This window comes from Oncorhynchus mykiss, chromosome 28, assembly GCF_057628025.1.
Source record: "Oncorhynchus mykiss isolate SJ-2025 chromosome 28, ASM5762802v1, whole genome shotgun sequence".
NCBI classification, from domain to species: Eukaryota; Metazoa; Chordata; class Actinopteri; order Salmoniformes; family Salmonidae; genus Oncorhynchus; species Oncorhynchus mykiss.
Window position 1 is genome coordinate 983,262 of NC_143049.1, and position 12,182 is coordinate 995,443.

Below are 12,182 nucleotides of genomic sequence, written 5' to 3' on the forward strand. Positions count from 1 at the left end.
GCTACTACAGTACTGCCGTTTAGTAATAATTAATAGATTTATTTAGAATTCAAGGCACACTTAAACAACATGGCTACCACAGCATTCTGCAGCGATATGCCATCCAATCTGGTTTGGGCTTAGTGGGACTATCATTTGTTTTTCAACATGACAATGACCCAACAACCTGTAAGGGCTATTTTACCAAGAAGGAGAGATCTGCTGCATCAGATGACCTGGCCTTCACATTCCACCGACCTCAACCAAATCGAGATGGTTTGGGACGAGATGGACCGCAGATTGAAGGAAAAGCAGCCAACAAGTGCTCAGCATATGTGGGAACTCCTTCAAGACTGTTGGAGAAGCATTCCAGGTGAAGCTGATTGAGAGAATTCCAAGAGTGTGCAAAGCTGTCATCAAGGCAAAGGTGGCTATTTTGAAGAATATAAAATATATTTTGATTTTGAACACTTTTTTGGTTAGTACATGATTCCATATGTGTTATTTCATAGTTTTGATGTCTTCACTATTATTCTACAATGTAGAAAGTAGTACAAATGTTTGACTGGTACTGTACTGTGGGGACGACATCGTCGGTGTATTTATTGATGAAGCCGATGACTGAGGTGATAATACTAACCCGGAAGCTTATGTACAACTCTGACCGGTGTATGAAGTTTGTTTCTCCTCATTTGGTAATGCAGAAATTAACCACCACACATGCCTACCACTTTGAAGATGCAAAATATTTTTTATTGTAAAACAAACTAAATAAGACAAAAAAAACAGAACTTGATCGTGCATAACTATTTACCCCACCAAAGTCAATACTTTGTAGAGCCAACTTTTGCAGCAATTACAGCTGCATGTATCTTGGGGTATGTCTCTATGAGCTTGGCACATCTAGCCACTGTGAGTTTTGCCCATTCTTCAAGGTAAAACTGCTACAGCTCCTCCAAGTTGGATAGGTTCCGCTGGTGTACAGCAATCTTTATGTCTTACCACAGATTCTCAATTGGATTGAGATCTGGGCTTTGATTAAGACATTCCAAGACATTTAAATGTTTCCCTTAAACCACTCAAGTGTTGCTTCAGCAGGATGCTTAGGGTCCTGCTGGAAGGTGAATCTCTGTCCCAGTCTCAAATCTCTGGAAGACTGAAACAGGTTTCCCTCAAGAATTTCCCTGTATTTAGCAGCATCCATAATTCTTTCAATTATGACCAGTTTCCCAGTCCCTGCCGATGAAAACATCCCCACAACATGATGCTGCCACCATCATGCTTCACTGTGGGGATGGTGTTCTTGGGGTGATGAGAGGTGTTGTGTTTGCACCAGACATAGCGTTTTCCTTGATGGCCAAAAAGCTCAATTGTAGTCTCATCTGAACAGAGTACCTTCTTCCATATGTTTGGGTAGTCACCCACATATGCCTTTTGGCGAACACCAAACGTGTTTGCTTATATATATTTTTTAAGCAATTGCTTTTTTCTGGCCACTCTTCCGTAAAGCTCAGCTCTTATGAGTGTACTGCTTAAAGTGGTCCTATGGACAGATTCTCCAATCTCCGCTGTGGAGCTTTGCAGCTCCTTCAGCGTTATCTTGGTCTCTTTGTTGCCTCTCTGATTAACTTCTTGATGCTAGCCATCCCTTAAGAGGGATAATTGTCATCAGCAACTGCTGAATAGCATAGCGCCACAGTCCAAAAATATGACTACAAATATTTATATTCATGAAATCACAAGTGCAATATTGCAAAACACAGCTTAGCCTTTTGTTAATCCACCTATCGTCTCAGATTTTGAATTTCTGCTTTACAGCGAAAGAAATCCAAGCGTTTGTGTAAGTTTATCGATCGCATGACAAAACATTAAGTACACTTAGCATCAGGTAGCTTGGTCACGAAAATCAGAAAAGCAATCAAATTAATCGTTTACCTTTGATGATCTTCAGATGTTTTCATTCACGAGACTCCCAGTTACACATTAAATGTTCCTTTTGTTCCATAAAGATCATTTGTTATATCCAAAATACCTCCGTTTGTTTGGCACGTTATGTTTAGAAATCCACAGGAAACAGCGGTCACGACAACGCAGACAAAAATTCCAAATAATATCCGTAATGTCCACAGAAACATGTCAAACATTTTTTATAATCAATCCTCAGGTTGTTTTTAAAATATATAATTTTTAATATATCAACCACAACGGTCTTGTTCAGTAGGAGAGGGAAAGGAAATGGGTGTCCGAACTCTGTTGCGCAAGCAAAACTCATGTGACCACCTGAAGCGATGTTACCTTTCTGACTCATTTTTCAAAATAAAAGCCTGAAACTATGTCTGAAGACTGTTGACACCTTGAGGAAGCGATAGGAAAATGAATCTGGTTGATATCCCTTTAAATGGAGCAATGGGAGGCTATGGAACATGGAGTTTTCAAAATAGAAGCCAATTCCTGATTTGATTTCCCTGGGTTTTGCTTGCAATTTCAGTTCTGTTATACTCCCAGACAATATTTTGACAGTTTTGGAAACTTTAGAGTGGTTTTCTATCCTAATCTGTCAACTATATGCATATTCTAGCATCTGGTCCAGAGAAATAGGCCATTTACATTGGAAACCCCACATAGCCTGGTTCCTCTAGGTTTCTTCCTAGGTTTTGGCCTTTCTAGGGAGTTTTTCCTAGCCACCGTGCTTCTACACCTGCATTGCTTGCTGTTTGGGGTTTTAGGCTGGGTTTCTGTACAGCACTTTGAGATATCAGCTGATGTACGAAGGGCTATATAAATACATTTGATTTGATTTGATTTGGAACGTTATTTTTCCAAACATAAAAATAGTGCCCCCTAGCTTCAAGAGGTTAATGCCTTCCTTGCCTGGTCTTGGGGTTTTGGTGGGCGGCCCTCTCTTGGCAGGTTTGTTGTGGTGCCATATTCTTTCCATTTTCTTATTAATGGATTTAATGGTGCTCTGTGGGATGTTCAAAGTTTCTGATCTTTTTTTATAACCCAACCCTGATCGGTACTTCTCCACAACTTTGTCCCTGACCTGTTTGGAAAGCTCCTTGGTCTTCATGGTGCCGCTTGCTTAGTGTGTTTACGTGTGTGCATAGTGCATATGTTATTGTGTCTTTGCCTATGTTTGTTACTTCACAGTACCCGCTGTTCCATTAGATGTATCTTTATCTGTTTTTTTAATCTAATTTTACTGCTTGCATGTTAAGTGTACATGAGTGTTATTATAGTAATAAATCATAATTATTTGCTATTAAATGACAGACAAATAATATTGATTTTAAACCAAATTTTTGTCCAATTTACACCTAATCTAGTAATCACACCTGTACCCAAAAAAGGTTGGAAACCACTGGGCTAGATTATAGGGAAAAATATTGTATAATATAGTAGCCAAACCTATCGATGTCACATTGAGCTGGGGGAATGGAATATGAATGACATTGAATGGCACCGACCACCACTGATGCACAGTCACAAGCCTCAGTCACACATATACACAGTTGTCACACACAAAAGGAGATGGGTACCAAAAACACACTCTATCTCCTGACAATCCCAGCCATTGTTTTGACCAGCATAACACACTCACAGAGAAAAACAGACATGGTGTCTGGGGGTGATATCATCACAGGTTTTCCCCACTGATTTTATACACACATATAGGCTAGATACAGTAAAGAATTTCAGCTTTATCCTCACATTCTTATGCATATAAATCTATAATTTCATTCTTCCATCCTTCCAGCTCTCAGTATTCACTTAGCTGTCACAAACAGAGGTTAAAAACGAAGAAATAAAAGGGGACAGTGAGTGCAGTCAGCCAGCGAAAGGATGGGAAGAGTACTGAAGGGATAACGGAGGGTTCATTTGGACTCACCTGAGTGTGTGGCACCATGGGGAAAAGGTTAAGGGTTGTGGGTCTCTTAGGGCGGTATATATCCATGGTTACTAGAGGCGGGTCCTCGGTTATTGGCAAGGGTGCTGTGGAAGATGGCTCCTTGGATGAGTCCTTGTCGTCAAGGTAACCATCGGCCCCGTCAATCAGATCCAAATGGAGCATCTCGGCCTGGAGCTGGCCGACAGCACCCAGCTCTGCCTTCCCCACCACACTATTGTGGCCCCGCCTCACACAGCCCTGCAGGGATTGGACGATACTCACGTCAGTCAGTTCAGAGAGAGCGAAAGGCAACGGAAGATATAAGCAGAGACACACAAAGGGAGACAAAGATTGAGAGAGAGAAAAAATGGAACAAGATGAGAAGGTAGAGAGAGGAATGGAGGAAGGAGAAAATAGGGGGGATGGGGGATTGAGTTGGCCAATTAGAGGCTGATCTGACATCAGCTTGCACACTGTCACTGCCGACGCTGAGCCACTTATATCAGGGAGAGAAAAATAGAGCGGGAAAGAGCCAAATGGAGAGATCAAGGCAGACACTATTCATAGCAGTAGTTTGTTTACTGACAGTATCTACATAAATGGATTGATGGACATGAATGCCACTACTTGCAGAGCTCAACATTACTCTTTCTCTGAGGTGCTGGAAATAACTGAAGGTACACACACACACACACACACACACACACACACACACACACACACACTGTAAAATGTTGTGGCCAGGGAAATAATTGTATTTTTAATAATATTGTAATTCCACCCCACAAAATACAATACTTTTGCATGATATTATTGTTTCTGGCTCATTTACATATTTTGAGACGTGCCTTCAAAATGGCTATATTTGTTGCATCTGTTAGTCAGAGTGCAGTACCAGTTTAACTGATAGGAGTGCCTCATCAATTTAAAATGTATAGGGGACAGATTGGAGTGCCAGCAAGTCATGGTTGAGCATTTTGCCATGTCCTTTTTGTATGTTGCCGTTTAGTCACTGCCGGTTTGGAACCCTTTGCTAAAATCCCAATGCTGTCAAAATTCTGTGTGATGTGTTTTGTATATTATTGTACAGCTGGTGAAACTAACACTGTAAAAAGTGTAAATGTTATCAGTGGTATTTCCTGATAGTTGCTGATTGATATTAGTTGCACTCTTACACCGGAGTTTCGGCTTACCATGGTGACATCACCATGCTGTAAATTGGTTTATAGACCAAAAACAGTTCAAAATCTCTCTGTCAATAACAGCAAGTTTTCAGTTTTCACATCCCACTCAGATCACTCCCAGAAGGTCCTAGCAAAATTCTTGCTTTACATTTTTTTTTGCTTCACATTTTTGGGGGATTTCCATTTTAATGGAAATCTATTACAGTAAGGTACTTAATTTGTACCCAGAAAGGATTTGATATTGATAGAAGAACGTCTGCATTGGGCCTCTAGAAGTGCAAGGGATATAAAAAAACAAAATATTGACCAACTCAGTGGTCTTGTGGTTTGAATGTCCGCCCTGAGATTGGAAGATTGGGAGTTTGATCCCCGGCCGTATTATACCAAAGTCTGTAAAAATGGGACCCAGTGGACCCAAGGTCCTGCGATATGCTAGCATCCTGTCCAGGGGGTGTACTTGTAAACCAAGCTACATCATTCTACAGAAACAGGAGATAGGCTCCTGCTCCTATGAGCCGTTCCGGCTCACACAAGCCAAGGCTAGTGCAAGGCTAAATACTTATTCACTGATATGCTGTAATTAATATGTAAACACCTTACCTACCAGCCGCCAACCTGCTTGCACCAATCATGTATAATTACAGTAAAATACAAACCCATCTCCCCTTAATGAATTGAATTAATCTATTCATGAATTCCAATTACAAATGCATGAACTATTTTACAGTATAATACAGTCAATTTGACAGTATTGTATTGTGTGTAGTTGCTCTGATATTACAGTAGAGGCAGTTAATGGCAAGTAAATTACTGTGAATATTACAGTAATCCCTTTACAGTGTACGTCAACATTATTGTATACACAGTATACACATTTGCGTACAAATAATAATCTAGCATACTGTTAATAAATGTAACAGATTGGGACGGTTGCGGTAGAGTGCCCTTAAGCAGAGCATGTAGTTATCAGGAGTAAGTAAAAAATAGAGTTCTTTGCACCCCATCACTGTGAGAATATTTTTCATTTTGTGACACACGTCTTTCAGAGCGCTGTTTGTCCCGTGATTTACGCCTGCCTCACTAACGACGCCTTTTGCCTATTCCCTGTCTGTACTTTATCTGATTTCCTGTTATCTACCTATTGCATGATCTCCCAGATATGATGATCTTGATGCCTTGCATTGCATTGGCCAATCACCAGTTTTTTGACAAAGACAAAGAAAATTATGTGGATATATTGAGGCAACTTTGACTGATGTCTTGAGATGTTAACTCAATTATTTCGATCAATGTTGAGCTCACCCATGATGTAGCCTGGTGCGCTCTATTCCAGCTCCTCGCATTTGCCGGGCTAGAATGGGTATCCAGCCAGGACACGGATGGTGCCGGCTCAGCGCTCCTGGTCTCCAGTACACCTCCTTGGACCGTGATATCCTGCACCGGCTCTGCGTACTGGGTCTCCGGTACGTCTGCAAAGCCAAGTGCGTCCTGTGCTAGTGCCCCGCACTTGCCGGGCTCAAGTGGGCATCCAGTCAGGACGCATTGTGCCAGCTCTACACTCCAGATCTCCAGTGCGCCTCCACAGTCCAGTACATCCTGTGCCTCCTCTCCTCACTCGCCCTGAGGTGCGTGTCACCGTCCTGGCACCACCAGTGCCGGCACCATGCATCAGACCTCCAGTGCGCCTCCACAGTCCAGTACGTTCTGTGTCTCCTCCCCGCACTCACCCTGAGGTGCATGTCATCACCACCTGTACCGGTCCCACGCATCCGGTCTCCAGTGCACATCCACAGTCCAGTACATCCTATGCCTCCTCTCCCCACTCGCCCTGAGGTGCGTGTCAACAGCCCGGTACCACCAGTACCAGTCCCACGCATCAGGCCTCCAGTTCGCCTCCACAGTCCAGAGCTTCCGGCGACAGTTCCCAGGTCAGAGCTTCCGGCGACAGTACCCAGTCCAGAGCTTCCGGCGACAGTACCCAGTCCAGAGCTTCCGGCGACAGTTCCCAGTCCGGAACCTCCAACGACGGGCCACAGTCCAGAACCTCCAACGACGGGTCACAGTCCAAAACCTCCAACGACGGGCCGCAGTCCGGGACCTCCAACGACGGGCCGCAGTCCGGGACCTCCAACGACGGGCCGCAGTCCGGGACCTCCAACGATGGTCCCCAGCCCGGGGTCTCCAGCGACGGTCCCCAGCCTGGGTTCTCCAGCGACTGTACCCAGCCCGAGGCTCTCCAGAGAAGGTCCCCAGCCCGGGGTCTCCAGCGACGGTCCCCAGTCCCGGGTCTCCAGCGACGGTCCCCAGTCCGGGGTCTCCAGCGACGGTCCCCAGTCTGGGGCCTCCGGCGATGATCCGCAGTCCAGAGCCTCCGGCGATGATCCACGGTCCGTTTCAACATAGGCGGAGGGATCAGCATAAGGAGGGGGGGGCTGCGTCCAGAACCGGAGCCGCCACCGAGGGTAGATGCCCACCCGGACCCTCCCTATTAGGTTCAGGTTTGCGGTCGGGAGTCCGCACCTTAGATATCTCTGTTTTCTTTATATTTTGGTTAGGTCAGGGTGTGACGAGGGTGGGTTTGCTAGTTTTTGTATTGTCTAGGGTTTTGTATGTCTAGGGGTTTTGTAGGTCTAGGTCATTTGTATGTCTATGGGAGCCTGATATGGATCCCAATCAGAGGCAGCTGTTTATCGTTGTCTCTGATTGGGAAAAGGTAGCCATTTTCCCTTTTGTGTTCGTGGGTTCTTGTCTCATTTGTATAGCTTCACGTGTCGTTTTGTTATTTTGGTTAGTTTGGTATAATAAAGAATGTACGCATACCACGCTGTGCCTTGGTCCGATTCATACGACGAACGTGACACAGTGCATTCGGAAAGTGTTCAAAACCCTTTATTTTTTCACAAATGTTGTTACGAATACAGCCTTTTTCTAAAATGGACCCCAAAATCCTCAATCTACACCCAATACCCCATAATGACAAAGCGAAAACATTTTTTTTAAACATTTTTGCACATTTATAAAACATTACAAACAGAAATACCTGCTTTACATAAGTATTCAGACCCTTTATTGCTTTATTTAGACAGGTAGCAGTTTATCATCCAGTCAGGTCCATGTGGCCTCTGTTTCTAAGATACAGTAATGAAATAATCTGATTATCCAGCAATCTTCACTTCTTCTTGTGTAATACAGTGGGTGTTTCTCAAAATGCATACTACTCCAAGCACGCAAATTGGAGCATGCAAACAGTTGGAGTATGAATCCAAATTAAATTATGCTCCGTTTCGGAGCACGTAGGGCATTTCTTGGATGCGTACTTCATTTCTACACATTTTGAAGCATGCATCGATGGCGTCCGTTGTCAAGCTAGCCTGCGATCTATGACACTACTGTGGGTATTCTAGACAGTTAAACATGCCTAAATGAACACCATATATTTATTAACCTATCAAGATAATCCACTGTAGTCAGGAAACATATAAGATGTGAATTGACAACAATTCATTCTAAAGTCAGAGTTTATTTCATGTTCATTTAGGCATCTTTAACTGGCTAGAATACCCACAGTAGTGTCATAGATAGCATTCTAACTGACGAAGAATTTGCAGCTAACGTTGGCCATTGCATACTTTGATTTAGACTCCGACCGTTGTACGCCAAAATGTATGTGCTCGGCCTAGCGCACAATGGCATGCCCGTTGATGAGTCGTCAAGCTCCCCACTAGGCACTAACTGGTTTTAAATCAACATTGTTTCATTTCTCAGTGTATTGTGGTGTGGAATCTGCATGTAAAATACAATTGATTTGATCTTCAACGTTATATCCACTATCAGAAAAAGAACAACAGGCTGGGCTGCACCTCGTACTGGAGAATTTATCCCTTTGGTCACCCATCCAACATTGGTCTTGGTTCTGGTTCTGGTTCTGGTCTTGGTTCTGGGTCTGGTTCTGGTCTTGGTTCTGGTTCTGGTTCTGGTTCTGGGTCTGGTTCTGGTCTTGGTTCTGGGTCTGGTTCTGGTCTTGGTTCTAGTTCTGGGTCTTGGTTCTGGTCTTGGTTCTGGTTCTGGGTCTGGTTCTGGGTCTGGTCTTGGTTCTGGTCTTGGTTCTGGCTCTGGTTCTGGGTCTTGGTTCTGGGTCTTGGTTCTGGTCTTGGTTCTGGGTCTGGTTCTGGTTCTGGTCTTGGTTCTGGGTCTGGTTCTGGTCTTGGTTCTGGGTCTGGTTCTGGGTCTTGGTTCTGGGTCTTGGTTCTGGGTCTTGGTTCTGGTTCTGGTCTTGGGTCTGGTCTTGGGTCTGGTCTTGGGTCTGGTCTTGGGTCTGGTTCTGGTCTTGGTTCTGGTCTTGGTTCTGGTTCTGGGTCTGGTTCTGGTCTTGGTTCTGGGTCTGGTTCTGGGTCTGGTTCTGGTCTTGGTTCTGCTTCTGGGTCTGGGTCTGGTTCTGCTTCTGGTCTTGGTTCTAGTTCTGGTTCTGGGTCTTGGTTCTGGTTCTGGTCTTGGTTCTGGTTCTGGGTCTGGTTCTGGTCTTGGTTCTGGGTCTGGTTCTGGTTCTGGTCTTGGTTCTGGTTCTGGTTCTGGTCTTGGTTCTGGTCTTGGTTCTGGTATTGGTTCTGGTCTTGGTTCTGGTCTTGGTTCTGGTTCTGGTCTGGTTCTGGTTCTGGTTCTTGTCTTGGTTCTGGTTGGTTCTAGGTCTGGTCTGGTTCTGGGTCTGGTCTGGTTCTGGGTCTTGGTTCTGGATCTGGCTCTGGTTCTAGTTCTGGGTCTGGCTCTGGTTCTGGTCTTGGTTCTTGTTCTGGGTCTGGTTCTGGTCTTGGTTCTGGGTCTGGTTCTGGTCTTGGTTCTGGGTCTGGTTCTGGTCTTGGTTCTGGGTCTGGTTCTGGGACTTGGTTCTGGGTCTGGTTCTGGGTTTGGCTCTGGTTCTGGTCTTGGTTCTGGTTCTAGGTTCTGGGTCTTGGTTCTGGTTCTGGTCTTGGTTCTGGTTCTGGTCTTCGTTCTGGTTCTGGTCTGGTTCTGGGTCTGGTTCTGGTCTTGGTTCTGGTTCTTGCTCTGGTTCTGGTCTTGGTTCTGGTTCTGGGTCTTGGTTCTGGTTCTGGTCCGGTTCTGGTTCTGGGTCTGGTTCTGGGTCTGGTTCTGGTCTTGGTTCTGGTCTTGGTTCTGGGTCTGGTTCTGGGTCTTGGTTCTGGTTCTGGGTCTTGGTTCTGGTCTGGTTCTGGTTCTGGTTTTGGTTCTGGTCTTGGTTCTGGTTCTGGTCTTGGTTATGGGTCTGGGTCTGGGTCTGGTCTTGGTTCTGGTTCTGGTTCTGGTTCTGGCTCTGGTTCTGGGTTCTGGGTCTGGTTCTGCTTCAGGTCTTGGTTCTAGTTAGTTTAATTTGGTATATTCAATGTGTGAATTCATGAAAGTAAAATTTTTATAGTAATTTATTTGAATTTGGCGCTCTGCATTTTCACTGGATGTTGGCCAGGTGGGACGCTACCGTCCCACATATCCCAGAGAGGTTTTAACAAGAATTTAAAGCTTTCAGCTTTAAAACACTTGCATGTACCAACATTTGTTTTTTCGTGACGCTGCATGATTTATAACTGTCCTGTTGACGGGAATCAATGGCTGATTCTGAATCTCTGCTTATTCTCTGGCTGCCCTCTGTTGAGGACGGGTCTGATCTGCACAGTGTTCTGGTGTTAAGACACACTATAGTCCTTTTTAAATATATTTACCCTGATAGGTTTTCATCCCCAACCTCCTCTCATCAATGACCTCTAGTGGGTCAAGTTTCAATCCCACCACAGATTTTAGAATAAATTCTAAGGTTTGTAAGGTTATTCAGTACTAAATTAATTTCAAGCAAATGCCTGTGCCAGTCTACGACTTTAACCCTGAGTTGATTTAAAATATCCATGGTTGCTTTGTGGTTAAACATTTGCTTGAAACTCATATAGGACTGGGTAACCTTACCTTATCATTCATTCTAAAATCATGAGAACCTCTATACTGTAAAGTCTATTCAACATAGGGTGTGACTTGTTAAGTAATTTGTGTTACATGCATCTATCTTGGGTTCAGATACTTATGCACACAATACATTTCCGCTTTCTACGGAAGCCCCCTCGTTTGAACGAGATAATAAGTAATTTAAACAAGATACTATCTAATTTGAACGACTTAACCCATTACAGTCTAAGCTGGGGAGGGGTTCTACTAAGCTATAAATAATTGTTTTAAGATGGTCATATTATGTATCATTTTGCTATTTGATTTAGAATTTTATGACCCCTTAAAGTATAAAATATAATATGAAAACATGATTAGCTTTTTTTAAATGTATTTGGCCTTATTGCTATTAGCCCATACAAATGCACTGCATAACAGATTCACTACATACAGTGCATTCGGTAAGTATTCAGACTCCATGACTTCTTCCACATTTTGCAAATGGGTCTGAATATTTATGTAAAAAAGGTATTTCTGTTTTTCATTTTTAAAACATTTACTAAAAATAATTTGTCCTCGGTTGCAACAAAACCGAGTTCCAAACTGCCTCTGGAAGCAAAATCAGCACAATAACTGTTTGAAATGGGTTTCCTTGGTCGTGCAGCCACATACAAGCCAAAGATCACCATCCGCCATGCCAAGCGTCTGCTGGAGTGGTGTAAAGCTCACCGCCATTGGACTCTGCAGCAGTGGAAACCTGTTCTCTGGAGTAATGCATGAAGCATTCTCCATCTTCTCCATCTTCTCCACCATCTGGCAGTCCAACGGACTAATCTGGGTTTGACGGATGCCTGAAGAATGCTACCTGCCCAAATGAACAGTACCAACTGTAAAGTTTGGTGGAGGAGGAATAATGGTCTGTGGCTGTTTTTCATGGTTCGGCTAAGCCCATTAGATATTCTATTTCAAATAGCACCGATGATCGCAACCTACTAATTTGATGACAAGCATAAAAATATTTTGGAAAGCATCCTCGAAAAGGAGTGCAGGAGACTGAGGACCATGCGTAATGAATGGATTTAGTGGACGGGTTGCAAAATAAATCCTTGCATGGCAGGGATCAACAGATTTATAGCCTCATGCCGTAATAGCAATAATAATAATAAAAAGTGCAAGCAGCATTGCCGGGGTTCAGCTGTGTGCCCAGT

The 12,182-nt window shown here is 43.9% G+C and overlaps 2 protein-coding genes and 1 long non-coding RNA gene across 3 annotated transcripts in view; 2 read left to right on the plus strand and 1 right to left on the minus strand.

Annotated features, from left to right (window-relative positions):
• Window positions 1–5,064, minus strand: part of LOC149970652 (C-Jun-amino-terminal kinase-interacting protein 1-like) — a 32,871-nt gene extending 27,807 nt beyond the window's left edge. Inside the window, exons 1-2 of the mRNA XM_090224744.1 lie at window positions 5,044–5,064; window positions 3,869–4,126 (exon numbers count right to left, since the gene is read on the minus strand). Of these exons, the coding sequence (XP_090080870.1) occupies window positions 3,869–4,126; window positions 5,044–5,064 (279 nt within the window). The remainder of the gene's footprint in view (window positions 1–3,868; window positions 4,127–5,043) is intronic.
• Window positions 1–12,182, plus strand: part of LOC149970650 (uncharacterized) — an 809,841-nt gene that overhangs the window by 407,273 nt on the left and 390,386 nt on the right. The gene's annotated exons all lie outside the window — the stretch shown is intronic.
• LOC149970654 (uncharacterized) lies at window positions 4,392–7,871 on the plus strand. The gene is made up of 2 exons (XM_090225732.1): window positions 4,392–4,545; window positions 6,386–7,871. Exon 2 carries the CDS (start codon window positions 6,790–6,792, stop codon window positions 7,453–7,455), a length of 666 nt encoding a protein of 221 aa, XP_090081858.1. The 5' UTR covers window positions 4,392–4,545; window positions 6,386–6,789; the 3' UTR covers window positions 7,456–7,871.

Coding starts and splice junctions, on each gene's coding strand:
- LOC149970654 (XM_090225732.1), top strand. CDS start 6,790: ATGTCATCACCACCTGTACCGGTCCCACGCATCCGGTCTCCAGTGCAC.